The sequence below is a fragment of the Synchiropus splendidus genome, chromosome 2 (assembly GCF_027744825.2).
Source record: "Synchiropus splendidus isolate RoL2022-P1 chromosome 2, RoL_Sspl_1.0, whole genome shotgun sequence".
Taxonomy (NCBI): domain Eukaryota; kingdom Metazoa; phylum Chordata; class Actinopteri; order Syngnathiformes; family Callionymidae; genus Synchiropus; species Synchiropus splendidus.
The window spans coordinates 26521430-26538398 of record NC_071335.1 but is presented as its reverse complement, the minus strand read 5'-3'; the positions used below and the strand labels follow the sequence as shown (position 1 = coordinate 26538398).

The 16969-nt window shown below is 45.8% G+C and overlaps 1 protein-coding gene across 2 annotated transcripts in view; it reads right to left on the bottom strand.

The window, feature by feature from the left end:
* The window catches only part of mgat3b (beta-1,4-mannosyl-glycoprotein 4-beta-N-acetylglucosaminyltransferase b), a 52989-nt gene that overhangs the window by 14589 nt on the left and 21431 nt on the right, over positions 1-16969 (bottom strand). For both annotated transcript variants that reach the window (XM_053855068.1, XM_053855069.1), the window contains exon 2: positions 4848-5247. In XM_053855068.1, the coding sequence (XP_053711043.1) occupies positions 4848-5246 (399 nt within the window). In that variant the 5' untranslated portion in view covers position 5247. The remainder of the gene's footprint in view (positions 1-4847; positions 5248-16969) is intronic.

Genomic DNA, 16969 nt, shown 5'->3' with positions numbered 1-16969 from the left:
TTATTTATTTGTTAAAAAAAACCCATTTATTTTAACTGTAGGCTACTAAAAATACATGGATTTGACCCCTTTAAAAGATACTTTTCTTCACTCAAATAGCTTTCTAAAACACGACAGGACACTTAAAAAACAAAATACATAAATATAATTTTGAAATACAAAAATTGTAGGATGCAACGCTCTCGACAATTTGGATTAGACACTTCACAATAACCTTTTCACTCATAACCCTGACATCTTTCAGGAGTGAGGCTGTTTTTGACCAGCTATATCCATCTGACCAGCATAAACCACAGAACAGCAAACATCAGAATGATGAGAATGCACAGAACTTTGTGTTAAATCAAAGGTATTATTATTCGAAACAAAGGATTCATTCCTGGGAGCATCCGAGTGAGGTCATGTGGATGCTAGACACAGACATCCTGGTCATTACGATGCCTCTCTACGCCGACTTGGACCTGCTCGGACGAGAACAACACGGGAAATTCCTCTGACATTTAAGCTGCCAGCAAGGCCGAGACTGCCATTTCTCTGAGCGCCTTCAGTGAGGTGAAGGCAGCCATGAGCAAAGTCTGGCTCGATCCAACACATTCAACAATCTGGCACTTGAATTGAAACAATTGTTCACATGGTAAAGACGTCAAGTGCTGATGATGTCACCACTAACTGTTGCCTTCTGGTGATGTTTTTTTGGTATATAGTGATGGGTAGTTGAATTCATAATCATAAAAGATGGAGGTTATATAGATATATACATATATATATATATGTGTGTAACGTAATGCGCAAGTCCACAGCATGATAGTCGATAGGTGACGTCTTTGGAGTGGGAATGTTTTGGTTCATCAGACTCCCTAGCGCCATCTAGCACAACTGGACTGCAGTGTCACAGAAAAGGTTGGAATCTTTTCAAGAAGTTCCTGTCAGTTAAATAGAAAACTCCTCGTAGTTCAGCTGCAAAGTTGAAGAGCTAATTCTTAGAAGTTGTACTTCCACATTCCACTACTTTAAAAAAAAACATCAACAAAATGTTCAGTACTTTGAATCAATTTGTTTCCAGACCAACTAACTTCACTGTTGCTCGTAAATGATCAAAAACGGTTCAGACTGAAGTGTGTTTGTATCTGTTCTGAAATGGCTTGTACTTCCATGACGTTATTGCATCTCTTAAACACACACACACACACAGTCACACACAGACACACACACACAGACACACACACAGACACACACACACACAGACAGACACACACACACACAGACACACACACACACAGACACACACACACACAGACACACACACACACAGACACACACACACAGACACACACACAGACACACAGACAGACACACACACACAGACAGACAGACACACACACACAGACACACACACACACACAGACACACACAGACAGACAGACAGACAGACAGACAGACAGACAGACACACACACACACACAGACTCTCACACACACACACACACACACACACACACACACACACACACACACACACACACACACACACACACACACACACACACACACACACACACACACACACAGACACACAGACACACACACACACACGCGTGTGTGCAGTCCCTCCACAGCAACACACTCCCAGAGTGACTAATGTTTTCGGGATATCAAAGGAACAGCGTCACCCTGGCTGCTGATGGAAAATGAGTTGAATTTATTACACGTGATTGATTCTCTCCAGCACAGGGAAAATGGAAGTCTATAAAGCTGTTGTGGAAATATTGATCAGCGTACAAAATGAGTGTTTGGCTATTGACAACTCAAAAGAGACACCGGAGGGGAGGGACGGCGATGATATGAGCGATGAGCCCGGCGTAAACCTCAGCTCAAGCAGCGAAGACAAAGTGTCTCTTGACCCTTGTCGGCATCTAACAGACACAGACAGCAGTGAGAGCCTGGCAGAAGCATTTTATTAAGTGGACTGAGGATGGATTTTTACAAGCTTGTTTATAGGAGGACAGATCAAATGGATTCGATCAAATGACCTTCGTCGAGCTGAGAAACAGTGGCTGGATTCAGATCTACATTTGAAAGTACAATTGACTGCCAACTGCGTGTGAACTAGGGGACACCCCCAGCCAGGGAGATACCCACTTAGAACTTCCCTGGATTCGTAGGAGCAAGGTCCACCAAGGCCGGAGCTTTACCTCCCTTGGCCTTTAGGAGCCTCTGTCATGGTTAGGGTCAGGGCTAGTCTAGTCTAGTCTAGTCTAGTCTAGTCAGCCTCCCACAGGCCTCAGCCTGCCTGCAATACATTCATGTATGGCCCAGGTAGGACCCCAATGTCGGTCTCTGTCCTGGAACCACGTTTCTAAATGTACTTCTAAAAGAGCCAAAAGTCTTCAGGCGGCCCCCACTACACCTTGCGTCCCACTCCTGGATCTAACTGAACTGCTGGTTTGACAGGTGATGGGTACCTATGGGAGTCTTTAGAGACCAAGAACTGGGATGAAACTGCTCCCTAGAGCTGTAGCTGTAACAGCCTTTGCTGGAAACCATGTGCCATCCCACGACCATAAGATCCAACTCCATCAAGAAATCCCGGAGACCCCAACTACCATGGGACAACCACCTCTTGGCCCAGAAAAGCCAAATTCCTGAATGAATTCCCCAACTTTGCCCCAACTAGGCTTTCAGCTCGAGAGGTGTCTGGGTTTCCTGGGGATGTCCTGAAGTGGAAAACATGAAATTGGAAGCCCTGTTTTTTCAGCAGGACACCCCAATAGAAGTGCTGGTTTCAATGAAAAGGGGGAATCTTCCCGATAACTTCAACAAGTTAGATCGAAATTCGATGAATCTCATGCCTTCACGGACCTGGAGGAAAGATCTCGTGGATTATCGACATCTTGCGACACTCTTGCTTGGTCAATGTGACTCAGTACAGCTGTTATTTGTGCTCTGTTAGGAAGAAAACGCAGACAAGTTTGACCATTTTAAGGTTGTCAAGGTAAGTACAGCTGTGAGAAAACCATTGCTAAAGGAAAGAGTTCTTTCTCCAATGGTACGGTGTGGGTACAGTCGCCTGAGAAATGTTTAAATTTCTTCCTCTTTCTCTGTCGAGGGACTCGAGGAAACAAGGTTCCACTACACAAAATACGGCTTACCAAGGTCGGCGGACGGGGCACTTCATTTTACAGCTCTTGCAAAGTAATTATAACCGCAGCAACTCATTTATTTTAATGAAACAATACCAAAGAACCTCATCAACAAACGTGATTTCTGTCAAGCGGGAATATTTAACTGGTCGACCAACAGTTCCAGTGAGTGTTTAACCAGACTACAAAATGGGTCTAAGTCATAAATAAAGCTGCCGAGATACGATCAATAACCTCCCACAAGCTTATGACAGCTGTCTCCTCTCAGGCTCTGATTTATACTCCTTATCAGAGGTTCTTAAAAATACCATGGAGATTCCATCTGAATCCATTATCTGCGCCGTCCATTTGGCAACTCAAAGACACATTTAAGGAGCCAGTCGAGACAAGGCTGGAGATGTATACTGCACCACTCAATAGGTTTTGGGGACCAAGACAAAGAGTCAGGATCAGGGTTTGAGCGATGGAGCATGTGTCACGAGTTGTTGGTCAGTTATGCATTAAAACACTAAAGAGTTGGAATCTTTAACTCATTTGGGAGCTCAACTTTAACCATGACAATGGAAATATACATTGGGGATTCGATTCGTATCATCACGATTATTCAAGCGATTATTGAACGACCTAAGATTTAGCTGTCATTTAACTTTCAAACTTTGGTGAACAATGAACTACAACAAAGCAATGTGTAAATTTAAATCATAATTTAAGAGTTATATGTAACCTTCTTCATGTAGGTTAAATGTTTCTCTCTGGAAACACCAACCTGTATGGTCAGGTTCAGAGAACAGTGGAGACAGGAGACAATATTTCGAGCTGAGCTGGCACTTGGCAAGATGTTTCTGTGGTTCTGATTTGTAAGCTGTGATGTCAGATTCCAAATTTTTTATTCATTTTTTTCATGACGGAAGAAGTCACTCTTTTGATAATAGATATTCGAGCGCTCTTCCTGCGTCTCTGCAGCGTGATGAATGACAAGAAGCGCTTGATTTCATCACCTCTGTCTCAGGTTGAGCACGAGGCATTGTCCACTTCCAAACATCTCCAACAAGCAGCTATCACTGCTGTTGTGACTCAGAACGCTGGATGAGCGCCTGCTCCTCGGAGGTTCTGACGCTGAATACCATGCCGCCGTTGTAGAGGCGACCGAGCTAACAGTGGCTAATATTAGCGCCCCCCACTCCGTGTAAACAGAGGCTTCGCGCGCTCACTGTGCCCTCCACAGTAGCTTCCCACCGGTCAATTTTCATCAGCGTTTGGGTTCAGCGGGACAAAATGAGAGAAGCTGGGGAGACGGGTGTCCAGCTAAATAATCGTTTCATGACGATTATCATGTTTTTGTAATCGCAGGAAGACATAATCGATAAAAATGTGATGAATTGAGCAGCCCTTGCTATAAGCTTTTCCAGCTTGTTCAGGCACCAAGTAGCGAATTTCCACCAGTTCCACCGCAAACTGGATGTTTCAGTGACTAACCAAAGCTAGCGACCACAGGTCAAGGCGGGAGTGCGGATTGCAAATTTGGCTGGCTCTCACAGTCCATCCTTCCCACACCCGTGAACAAGACACTTCACTTCTTCCGTGTGGGAAAGGATCTCATTCCAAACCTGGAGTGGACATTCAAGCCTCTCTACTTGTCCTCCTGCACCGCGACTCAAAGGCCGTGTACAACTCACGTGTGAATGTGAATGAGCAGAATTTATCATACCTCATTGGGTGCGTCCCCTCGCTTGTTCTCCTCAGGTTTCTCCCAGGGGTGCGGCGGTTCAGGCTCCTCCCTCAGCCGTACCTCCAATCCTCCCATGCCACCTCCACCGTCTGCTATCCCCAGTCCCACCGCACCTCCTCGGGCTTTGCTGTCCCCTCGATGGAGGACAGGAATAGGAGGGGCCTCTTCCGGCGCGGCGGGACTTATAGGGGTGGAGGCCGCGCCTTTCTCCCTCCAGAAGAAGCCAGTGACCATGATGAAGGACTTGATGTTGGGGTACGGGGCGGAGAGTTCACGCAGCAGGGAGACGTAGTGTAGGGCCTTGTAGTAGTGGAGGAAGGAGATGACGCACAGGCCCACCGTGCACAGCAAGAACACCCGGTGCCGCCGCATTTTCATCCTGCCAAATGACAAGAGGAACCGTCAATGGATGGATGGATTAACGTTTACAATCCTCACTCTTCTGCGGACAAGGATTTCCATCACATTTGTGGATTAAGACATTTTAGATAGAGGCATTTCACAGAGAAGATATGGCTGTTTTTCTGATGATCACAACCATTATTGAGAAATCAATCCATCCACCGATCACTTCATTACACCAGACGTTGATGTAACACAAAATATTCTGGACACAGTTTTGTTTGACGCATTTCCACTTGACTGATGGGATCTTACTGAAAAGAACTGATGCGTCCCTCCAACATCTGTTGCCTTATACATTTAATGACAGTGGGCCATATGAAACTTGTTCTAGGGCTGCAACTGGCCCCCGAGCCAGACTTTGTGCCGGTGGTTTCACTTTTTGCGCTGCAACATTAACAAGGCAATACGAATCTGTTATAATTCACAACTGAAAAAACATTTTCTTAGCGTCAAAACAAGTTCTTGGAAGGTGAAGAAGAAGTTTCCAGCAGTGGGGGAGGAGAAGCAAAGCACAGTCCGGCTGAGGGGGAGGAGGAATGAATCAGACAACATAAAGAGATCCAGATCACAAGACACCAGGGGGAGTGTGCGTGTTTTTTTTTTAAAGATTCATGGGCAATGAAGCCCTGAGCTTGAACTTCAGGCTTCACTAATGAAGCAGGAACACTAAGCTCCTCACTGGAGCAGAAGTATGTCGATGAAACGCGCTGGAAGGTCAAGTCACAGGTCAGGTCAGGGCACACTGACCATCCATAACTGGGAGCTTCAACTCAAGTGGAGAAAGTTTTATTGGTTCATTTGTTTTCATCTTCAGTCGGGCAAACAAGCGCCAGGACCCACTGATAGCAGAAAAATCCGAAACCTGACCGGAATAGTTCGGACCTCCTGACGCGACTGGATCGGATCCATAAGACCAAATAGCCTCAATTTCACGTTGCCTGACACGATGCCTTTTGGATTTTCCGATGGTGCGACAAACACAGTGTATAGCCCAGTATTTTTGTTGCACTTTTATTTATGTCACGAAAGGCTTTAAAAGAGCCAAAGCCCATCTGGTGTGGTCCTTTCAGGTGTCAGGATTGAGCAGTTAACATTAGGGACACACCGAACATTCAGTGGCTGAACATTCGGCTTCAGTGACAAATGTTGCGTGTGACATGATCGAACACCACGCAGATGAACAACGGTTTTCACTTGCTATCAACAATGCGGAATGTGTTTTTTAAAAACAAAAAAGGTTAAATAAAAACTCTTCTGGACCGCTGGTGAAATCCTGTCAACCCACTCACCCATTCTCAAAGCGCCAAGACAGATCTGGCAACACCACCCTCCACTCCGCGGCTCACTGTCTGGTCGGCTGGTGAGTGAACAAGAGCGGTTCAACACCAGCTGAAATTATTTTGACCTTCCGACCCATGCACCATGTATTTAGCGCCGCCGGTTCCAACCGTCGTCATGGCGACACTTCAGTGTAAACTGTAATCCAAAGTTTTCAGTTCTTTTAAAGTGTTGGAGACTGAGAATAGAATTCCAGTTTGCAATGGGTGTTCAACAAAACTATCTACAGCTTTCTGTAATGGGAAAATAGTGTTATGTTTTTTTAAATACGATATATTATTGTTATGACTAGATATACAGACAAATATTATTATTTGAAAAAATCTGAACATTACTGTATGTGAATATGTTCTCCAGTATTTACACAACATTTTTTAAAAATAGTAAAAACAGTGCATGACTCAGTATTTGGCCAAGCACTTAAAATTTTATTTGGCTTCAGACTAAAATTTTCAACTCGGTGCATCCTAATTTAACATTAAAGACTTTCTGAATGACAAGGTAAGGGAGCTGAAAAAGGTGGAACCAAGTCAAACCAAGCCGCAACTTCTCTGACCACAGCAGTCTATGTAAATATGACATTGCTCTGCCAACAGGTTGGTTATGGCTGTTTATAACAATATGAACAGATTTTGCGTGAAAAATATTTGGTGGTAAAATAGTGCAATTAAAAAACGTCGAAAAAATTGTTCTCCTGTCCCTTTCCCCGGCCCATGTGTGCTTTTGTTTACAAGGATGGACTGAGTAGAAAAATGTCAACACAGGTGGGAATGCACGCGATGCAGCGTCTCTCCAGTATCACGGTGAGGTCACAGGAGCAGGCGGATCTACAAAGCCATATCGATTTACGCTCAATATGAAACCATTCGGCAAAAGAAACACTGAGGTCAAAACCTTCTGCTCTGAAGTCGACTGCAGTGATTTCCATCCGAAGGGTTGTGGCCCACATCCTGACACGGGGGAAGCTTGTATTTTCAGAAAACTGCTGAGTCCCTCCAACGTTCCGACGCGATCCGGTTCCTGTGTTGACGCAACAGAAAGCTTTTATTCAAGTGCGGTCACGTATCAGAGCAGCTGGAGCGACGACCGCTCCTCAAAACCGCACGCTCTACTTATCTAATCTCGGCCGGCCGCACAGAAAGTTTTCATATCCCTTCTGCTCGGCTCAACAAATACCCTTCCTTCTCCTGACCCAGCCGCTGTCGCTGTGTTTATTCAGGGTGAGAAGTTTGGGTCACCCCTGGAGGGTTCGGAGGAGTAGCAACCACAGCGCCCAGCGAGGCCAATGGGAGTGATAAACTACCACCAGGAGAGAATGTGAAGGTTTCACAGCCACAATGTATGTCTCTGCGTGAGTGTGTGAGTGTGTGCGTGTCTGTGGGCTTGTTCATCCTACAAGAGGTCAAGCTTCAGTTTGAGGATGAAGATGTCAAAATAGCTGTCATTATAAATGGGTTTCAGTTTGGTTCAGAATCCCTAAAGTAGAGTGAGAGGCTGGGGAAAGGGTTATGGCAATGAGAAACCGCATGGATAGAAATACAAGCGTGTGTGTGTGCAGCCACTCCTTAAGCCTATTATAGAATGTGTTGACATTGTTTTTCAGCCCACTTTTCAAGCACACAGCTACTCCCATGTTGCACATGAACTCCTTATTGGCGACACCATCAATAGGTTTCCAAGCTCCATCTGAGCACAGAAAAATGGGCTTCACTGGACAGTAACCCCCGGACAATCTAACTGGTGTGTGAAAGTATAAAACAAGAGGCTTCATCTAACCTGGAAAACTGAATACAATTGCAGGCTGGAACTAGCTAAAATGTCTGTTTTGGTATCAGGCCGTGCTGCACACACACAGGAGAGGTAGCTCATCCATTTTCCTCCAGCAGGAAAACCGCTCCATTTACATGACATGTAGCTTGGGTTCCACCTGATGAAGAACATGGTGAAGGTCTTGATATTCAAATGCGCTGCACCAAATGATCGGCTGACCGATTTTTCAACGCCGATGGTGGCATTTATGATGTCTTACCGTGATCAGGCCGAACAAATGACAAATATAGTCGGATTATATTATATAAATATATAACATTTTACACCATGGTGTGAAAATGGCCCCCAGCGACTCATTCATGTAGTCGATAAAAGGAGGAGCGGTCTGTCCGGTGATAAGGCAACATTCCGGTAGTGAACAGTGATGAGTGAAGTTTACATTGTGGGTTTGACCTGTTCATTGTTCATTGAAAAGGGAATAAAACAACCTTTATTGTTTGCTATTTATTTGCTTTAAAAGTTGTTTTCTACACAGTGTTGTTTAGTATTATTGTGAATTAGTAGCTTCATGTAATTCCATCTAAAAAAAAAAAAATAAATAAATAAGTGACGTTTGCGTGTGATATAGTTCGACCTGTTCGGACTTTTAAAAAAAATCGGAATTTGCACAAAAAATGGAGATCGGTGCAGCCCCAACATTCATTCAGAGATGAACATTTTTCTGTCCGAACTTCTCAGCGTTACTGCGGTACGTACGAAACACTGCTCTGATAAAGAGTGTTGACACCATATATCGTACATACTGCGCACTTCCAGAGTAAAGAGAACTAGTTCAACGCAGCGGATATGTTTGAGACAAATTATCACCCCGTGCTGCTAAACGCTAACCTGCTAAATGGACCCAACTCAACAAGGAACTCTGCTTGGACGGTCACAAGTGAGTGGCAACAGATTATTCGACTGCAAAAGATAAATGTATCAGACGTCATCAGCGGAAATGACGGCAGCGCCACCCGAAGCAACTTTAAGGGCTGAGAAAATATTTTACTGTTAGGTGCGGTGGTGAAAACAAATATAAATAACAGCTACTGCACAACTGTACGACCGACAAGGTGTCGACGGGCAGTGTTTTATTGTGACGGTGGCTATGCAGAGAGTCGGCCGCCACCTCAGGTCTGACTGGTCACATGTTCTATCCTCCTCTCCCACTGAAATGTCACAAAGATAGCGCTTGTTCTCTGGACTGTGACTCACCAGCTCATGGCTCCAAACAGCTCTCGACAGTTCAAATCCCCCCGCCAACTTCTCCGTTCAGACCGAGAGGTCGGCCTCCCGACACATCACCACTGATGAGTCTGAGCAAGAGTCTGAACTCACAGTCGGCCATTAGCGGATTTAAAAAGTGTGAACTTCCACAACAAATCGGGTATTGACATTTTAAGTGCTCCCACCACTTTAGAAGCAGAAAATCTGGCCGGCGCCCATCTCCCCCTCGGCACCGGCATTAATATCCGCCAATTCTCCGCCGCCTCCGTCTCGTCCCTTCGCAACATCTTCTCTTCTTGCCGCATTTGTTTTCTTGTGTTTACAGTCCAGTGGCTCGGTGAGGCAGATGTTGCAGGAAAACCGGTGGCAAAGTGGATTTCAATAATGCACACAGGCATCGGGAGCAAGCGTCTGGTTGTGCGAAACAGTGTGCGCACAAGCAGAAGCAGGGAGAAGGCCGGACCTGTGGCGGTGGAAACCTGCCGCCGCTGACACGTCCTTGCGTGTGAGGAACACTGCTGTGGGGCCTTTAATGCATGTGTGTGTGTGAGAGAAGTGATGGAGGGCCTCATCTATAATTCAGCTCCGGCACCGGCCGTGAGGTCTCTCTCACCTCCCTCCCCTCCCCCCTCCACCATGTTCGCTCGGTGCTCTGGAGGTGGAAACAAGTGTTGCGCGGTACATCTCACCGTCGCGGCCCATCCATCCTCTCCAGAGGTGGAGCAGCTGTCTCTCCCTCATGAAGATGTGAGGCACAGGTTTGCACCAGGATTGGACGATCGGTGAGACGCAATTTCATGGATTAACTTTGACGCACGATGTAGGAAATGTCTCGTTGGAATTAACGTTCCTGAACGTCGATCAGCTGACTGCAATAATTGCTGAGTCATCGTCTAGAGTGTCGCTATCAGCTCAAAAAGAGATGCTTTTCCATGTTTCAGCTGTGGTGCAAAAAGGTTTGTGATTGTTTTCGCAGAACACAAGTTGGCTCGCCATTGCCCCCCACCCCCTCCATTTGCTCTTAAAACTGCAACTGTTTGCCGCAATGACAGCTTGCTCTGTTTGTGCCCGAGGTATTAAAGTGTGTGTGTGTGTGTCTGCGTGTGTGTGTGAGAGCGGTCTCCAGTGGGTCGAGTGGGCGTGTGCTGGAACTGCCGGCCACGCCGTGTTTATATGTGTCAAAGAAAATGAGCTGGCAGCACAGACAAGTGGGTTTAGTGGTCAGTGGGTTGGGTGACTTTGTTTACAGTCGTGAAGGCACAAACGCACAGCTCTTAAAGGAGCAACTTCCAAATTCCACTGCAACTACTGCAACATATTTCAAGTCATTACGTCCGCCGTGCGTTGAAAACATTTGACTGTCACTCAACAAGAGCAAAAAAAATCCACAAAAGCGAATGGATCACTTTGGGTTTGATTTTCATCCAGTTCCAGAACAGTTGGTCCTGACTGGTTTGTCTGATTTGACTTGGGACTTGGTTGTCTCAGACTGGGACATGTTAAGTTTAGACTAAAGGAGGATGGACTCTCTTGCAAAAAAAATGGACTTGGACTAGGCTTATTTCAAAATAAAGTATTTAGGATAACAGATTTGCCTCAGTGTGCAATTTGATGTTTTTGCTTAAAAAAAAAAAATTCTCTTTTGAAATAATCGGGTTCATTCCAGACCCCAAAACACACACTCCGCCAGTTAATCGCACAATTCCGCTCCAGACCCACAGAAAAACAGCAAGGTCGAGAGATCATTGCTGTTGCTATTCTGCTAACTTCCTGTTTTATTTTGAAAGGTGCACATGTTGTTTTACAGAGTCTGGGCACAAGTACAGAATGTTGTCACCTCGTAAAACATCCAGCATCTGATGGTGATGCTGTCACGCTATGCTGTCGCTAATTTTTTTCATTTGTTTGCATTTGAGTACTCACCGACACCAATACCAAGCATAAAGTTTCTTCACCTTCACCGTCTTCTGCTGCTTATCCGGGGTCGGGTCGCGGAGGCTGCATTCGGAGCAGGGAAGCCCAAACTTCCCGGTCCACACAAACCTCCTCCAGCTCCTCCCAGGGGGGATCCCGAGGCGTTCCCAGGCCAGACCGGAGACATCATCTCTCCAGCGAGTCCTGGGTCTTCCCCGGGGTCTCCTCCCGGTAGGACATGCCCGGAACACCTCCCCGGGGAGGCGTCCAGGGGGCATCCGGATCAGATGCCTGAGCCACCTGAGCTGGTTCCTCTGGATGTGGAGGAGCAGCGGCTCCACCCCGAGCTCCTCCCGGATGACCGAACTCCTCACCCTATCTCTAAGGGTGCGTCCGGCCACCCTGCGGAGGAAACTCATCTCAGCCACTTGTATCCGCGATCCTTTCGGTCATGACCCAAAACTCGTGACCAAAGACCAACTCCTATCTTGTCATTTTTGGCATCCCGGCAGACAAAAGTTGACCTTTGATCCGGCAGAACAACTTGTGCAAAAGTTACCTAATATCCAAAAACAAACTCCAGCATCCATTAAAGCGTAACATCAGGGCGCCATTATAAAGCTTCCATTTCTGCTATCGTCTGCTTCTCAGGCAATAACTGCTGAGCGCACATAAATCTAACGGCGCTCTCCAGTCAGTTTTTGTTGCTGTCTCAAGCACAACAGGAGCATCAAGTCATCAGCAATGAGCCGTTTAAATCTCGCTGCACCGTCGACGGCGTTGTTGGCGGTAAAGTTTCACAGCGGCAATTGCGCTCGCGCCACTGAGCAGGAGGACAGGTGTCTGACAGCCCAGCGTGCCAATATCCAGCCAGGCAACTCTTGTTAACTACTGGCTGATGGAGGCAGCCGAGGAGAACCAGGGATCAGGACGGGCAATCTGGGAGCCATTACGGAGTCTCCCGCGGAAGGAGCCGAATGGAAATAAAGATAGAAGACGCCAGATCGAGCCAAGGCCGCGTCAAGATGACCACCACCCCGCTGACACAGAAGTGAACCAAGCGTGACAGTTGCTGGAGCGTGCCACCCGTTTTGCATCGCAGTTAGCTATCGACTGATTCAGCAATATGTCAATATTCAGTTGGGCCGTCTCATCGCTGCATGTCAAGTGAGGTATCGACACACAGAACAGGTCACAGCACGACTGAAATACAGGCGATCCCGTAACTGAGTCTGTAGACACAAACAAAATGTCACTTCTCCAAGTTGTTGTTGTTGGAGCTTAAAGTAATAATAATAATAATTGTGAGTTAACCACTGCCTGAAGGCAGGAATACACTGTGGACAGGTCGCCAAAACAGCATCTGAATTTTTGTGTTTCAAATTATGCTTTGAGCTACAAACTTGTTTTCGTACAAACCAATTCTGTATCTTTAATCTTGGATGTCTTTTGTGTCTTTGTTTGGCTGCAGTGACACGTTGAATTTCCCCACTGTGGGATAAATCTGATCTAACCTAACCTAGCCTAGCCTAACCCCATACATCAAGTAAACAGGAAAGTCCAAAATAGACTAGTCAGATGACAGTGTTTGAAACAAACTTGAGAAATGAGGAAGCTTTCAACTTCATATTTCTGGTGTCCTGAATATATAACAGGTATCAAGCGCAGGTCAAAGTAAAACAGTTGAAATCATGCGTCACTATCCTTTTTTTTTAAGTTGATATCAACCAGAAACACTTGTTTCCTAGCCTCTGTGAAGGCTGCAAATCTCATGCTGCTTCAGAGAAGATGATGCCTGTGTCCTACAGCAGCGAGCAGGTGTTCCTCGGGCCGACACACCGCGCCACGCCTCCCTCTCCATGCAGAAGCTTCCGGCACACAGGGTAAAAACCCCCCTCAGATCTGAGAGCTGGGCTCAGAATCAACGGCGTATAGATTCCAGATGTTTTCGCAAGAAAGCCCTGCGGTGCTGGTAACTCAAGCTTTCTATTCTCACTTCTTCTTTTCGCACACAAAAAAAAATGATAAAGTTCATGACCCGATCAGTTGTGCAGGCAAGCAAGAGGCACTGAAGATGGTGTGTGTGAAAGTGACATTCGGTTCAATTGCGTGGAAGAAAAGATGCTGCAGTGGGGCGTGTTTGTTGGAGAAGCACCTGCACCAGGGACACGAGAGATGCTAGGAATGATCTGGAATCAGCCTCGGTGTGGAACAGTGAGCCGCATAGAGGTCTCGGGGGTTTCAGACAAGAGAGTACAGTTTACAGATTCAGTCGTAACAACAGCAGAAGGACGGATTCACCGTCAGCATATAGAAAACAAGGGTCACGTCGACTTCCATTCTACGACTGTGATACTAAAAGAAAACACTATTAGCATCTACATTCATCGATGGAGTTCAATCTTGACTGAAACCTAAAAGAGGTTGACGGAAACCTAAAGGAACTGCTGATCTGGCAGCAAAAGAGGAACCTTGGCAACTGTGGTCAAATCCGATAAAATAAAAGCAATACTTTAGAAAAGAGTAGGACCTCACCGATGATGAAGTGGTCGATGTGTGTAACAGTTGAAAGTGAGTGGATATGCATGAGTCCTGTGGGCCTTTCTCAAGGGACAGTGAAATCTGCTGTTTGTGTCAGCAGATGTTGGCCTTCGGCGTCCGTCACGGTTCAGGTCGTGACAGGGTTCATGCCGAATTACTTGAGAATACTCATTGAAACACGATTCAAATATAGATGATAAACGCTGTGACCGAGATCTTCTCTTGCTTCAGGCTTCGACTTTTTGGCACTCATTTATGAGTTCATAACCGCCTCTTGGCGCGGCCGCAAATGTCAACCCGAGTTCTACCGACAGTTCTCACCATGAATTCGTAACTCACACGGCCGCAATTTCCACTGTGCCACATGTTATGTAACACCGTGCTCCACTATGAGTGGAACTGCGATTCAACGGCTGGAGTCAGCGGAAGGTCTAATGTGATGAGCTTGACCCACGCTCTGCTGGAAGAGTTGGCACTGGTTCTGCTTGGACCACTACAACTGCCTCTCCACGCTCCACAGTTGGAGCAGGCGCTGCCCCTCAGCTTGTCTTCCTGACAGAGTTTCAGCTCATCACAGTCAGAGGTCCATCCGTGGGTTTGACCATCATATCAGTGAAGATCGCGAGCTTCATTTTTATTATTAATTCTGTACTGCCAAGTATCAACATGAACTTCATCCACCTTAAAGGACCTTTTACGCTGCCTTTATTTACCAAAATGTACCTGCCCGTTTCAAACCATGTTACCGTCACTGATCACATGCTTTCATGCCTTTTACATGTTGGTATTGCTGTTCACCAATATGTCCAGGAGGACGGAGAATTTCCACCATTGTTATGTCTTCTTCGTGTCTCATGTGTAGTAGCAGCAACACTGCCCCCCATGGTTTCCAGTGGTACTGCTCCATTTGCTCTGTATTCGTGGAAGGTTTGTGGAAACATGCAGAAATACAGGAAATGAAGGCAGAGCACAGACTGAAGGCTCCATCCAGATTGGGATCTGTAACGCTGAGCATAAATGAGCCTTAAAAGTGAACTTGGTAGACAGTGAGGGCAAAGTTGTACTCATTTTCTCTCACATGTTCATCGCACCACCACTTGTCAAAGAGTCACTTAAAGCTGTCGGGGGAACTGCTTGTAGTCGACAGTGTCACCAAAAGTTAAAGTAGTTAAAGTAGAGCCAAATTCAGAGCAGTCTGACCAGAGCTATTTTGTCATTTATAAGTAACACGCTTTTATTTTGTAACTCAGCCTGAATTTGAGTTTCTGTAGGATGCACATCCACTGTGGTTGGCTCTGGCTCACTGTAGTCTCTTACAGTCGGTAGAAACGCACTCAGTGATTTGGAAGGTTGAGTATGAGCTCGGTAACGCAAGCACCAAAAGCTATTTACAAACGTGGAAACAGGAAGTGAGTTTGTGCCACATACATTGGGAAGAATAAGTTGCTGGGGCAGTGCCATGGAGATAAAGTTGTGGCATCCGAATAATCTGAGCTCATAATTCCAAGTTAAAATAAGTGAAATTCAGCTACATATTATCTGATGGCACAAATTCAGCTCCATAACTGACATGCTTTGCGTTGCGCTTTCAAAATAAAAGTGTTAGAATTATCAAATAATTTTGGGGGAATGAAGGCAACGCTCTCAAATACAGGGGGCGCTCACGTCCCTCCTCCGCACAAAACCACTGGACTACAATGAAAGGAGAGAACTCACCCCTGCAAATAAAATGTGTCATAAGTTATTACACATAATTACCTCTGCTATCTTGCTAAAAAAAAAAACGTCAATGAAGATTTTCCAAAACAATTTTCTGGCAGAGTTGGTCACATCAGATTAGAGCAAAAGCAATCCTCTCTCCCCATTGTCGTCTGCGACGGCGGCTCCAGCTGCTGTCAGAAGCAGACATGTTTCAGACTCCGATAGAAGCATTACACTGATAAGAGCAGTGACGGGACCAGAAGAGACAGCTGGACTGATGTGCAGAACTTTCATGGCTCTCATCTGACAGCTCCATGGCTGCAAAAGCCTCAATTAGAGAAAGTAAAGTTTCCCTCACAGCCGGGCTGTCAAGCCCCTCTCATGTTTTATTCCATCTGCCCGTATGCCTCGCCTCAAATGAACGTACATTTAATTGACATATCAGCGCTTCCTCCAGGATTCTCACAGCTCTGGATCAACGCGAGGTGGCTGCTGCGATGTCGCCAGACGTATGTTCGAGGCTTTGGATTTGCTAAATGAAACTGAACTGCTGAACTCAAGCATCTGCAAAACAAAAACAATAATGAATCCAACTCAGATTCTTTTCTCTTGAATCCATTACGTGTGTGTTGAGTCACCGGCGGCAGAAGACTTACATGCTAACATGCTCATGAAATGACAGCTACGAGCTGTTGTCTTGTCATGCTGTTTCAGCCACATACTCAATAGCTGTTAAACGCTACACAAGCATTGTTTGTGTTGTTTCGATATATATTTGACTGATTTTAACACAGCGTTTGAGAAGCCAAAGCTTCCGTCAGTCTGTGCGGACAATAGCACTTTGTGAAACTTCCTAAATTTACATGTCATTTATGGTGACCTGCAACACAATGTAAGTTTCAGTATTTATATCCATCGAATCCATACCTCCACCGTGAGTCAAATTTATTCACGTATGGCTCGCACCCCCATTTGTACTGGTTTTACTACAAACCAACAGGCATTACAGAAGGTTGACTGAAATCGCCACCCAGAAACTGGTCTCTTCCTTTTCATTCCAGTTAGCACTGCAAAGTGAACTCACTTCATCGTTCTACTTGCTATTTTAAGCAAGTTACTTGCAGAGTTTTTATGATTTTATTGTTTGATTCTGTTGCCAGGGAATA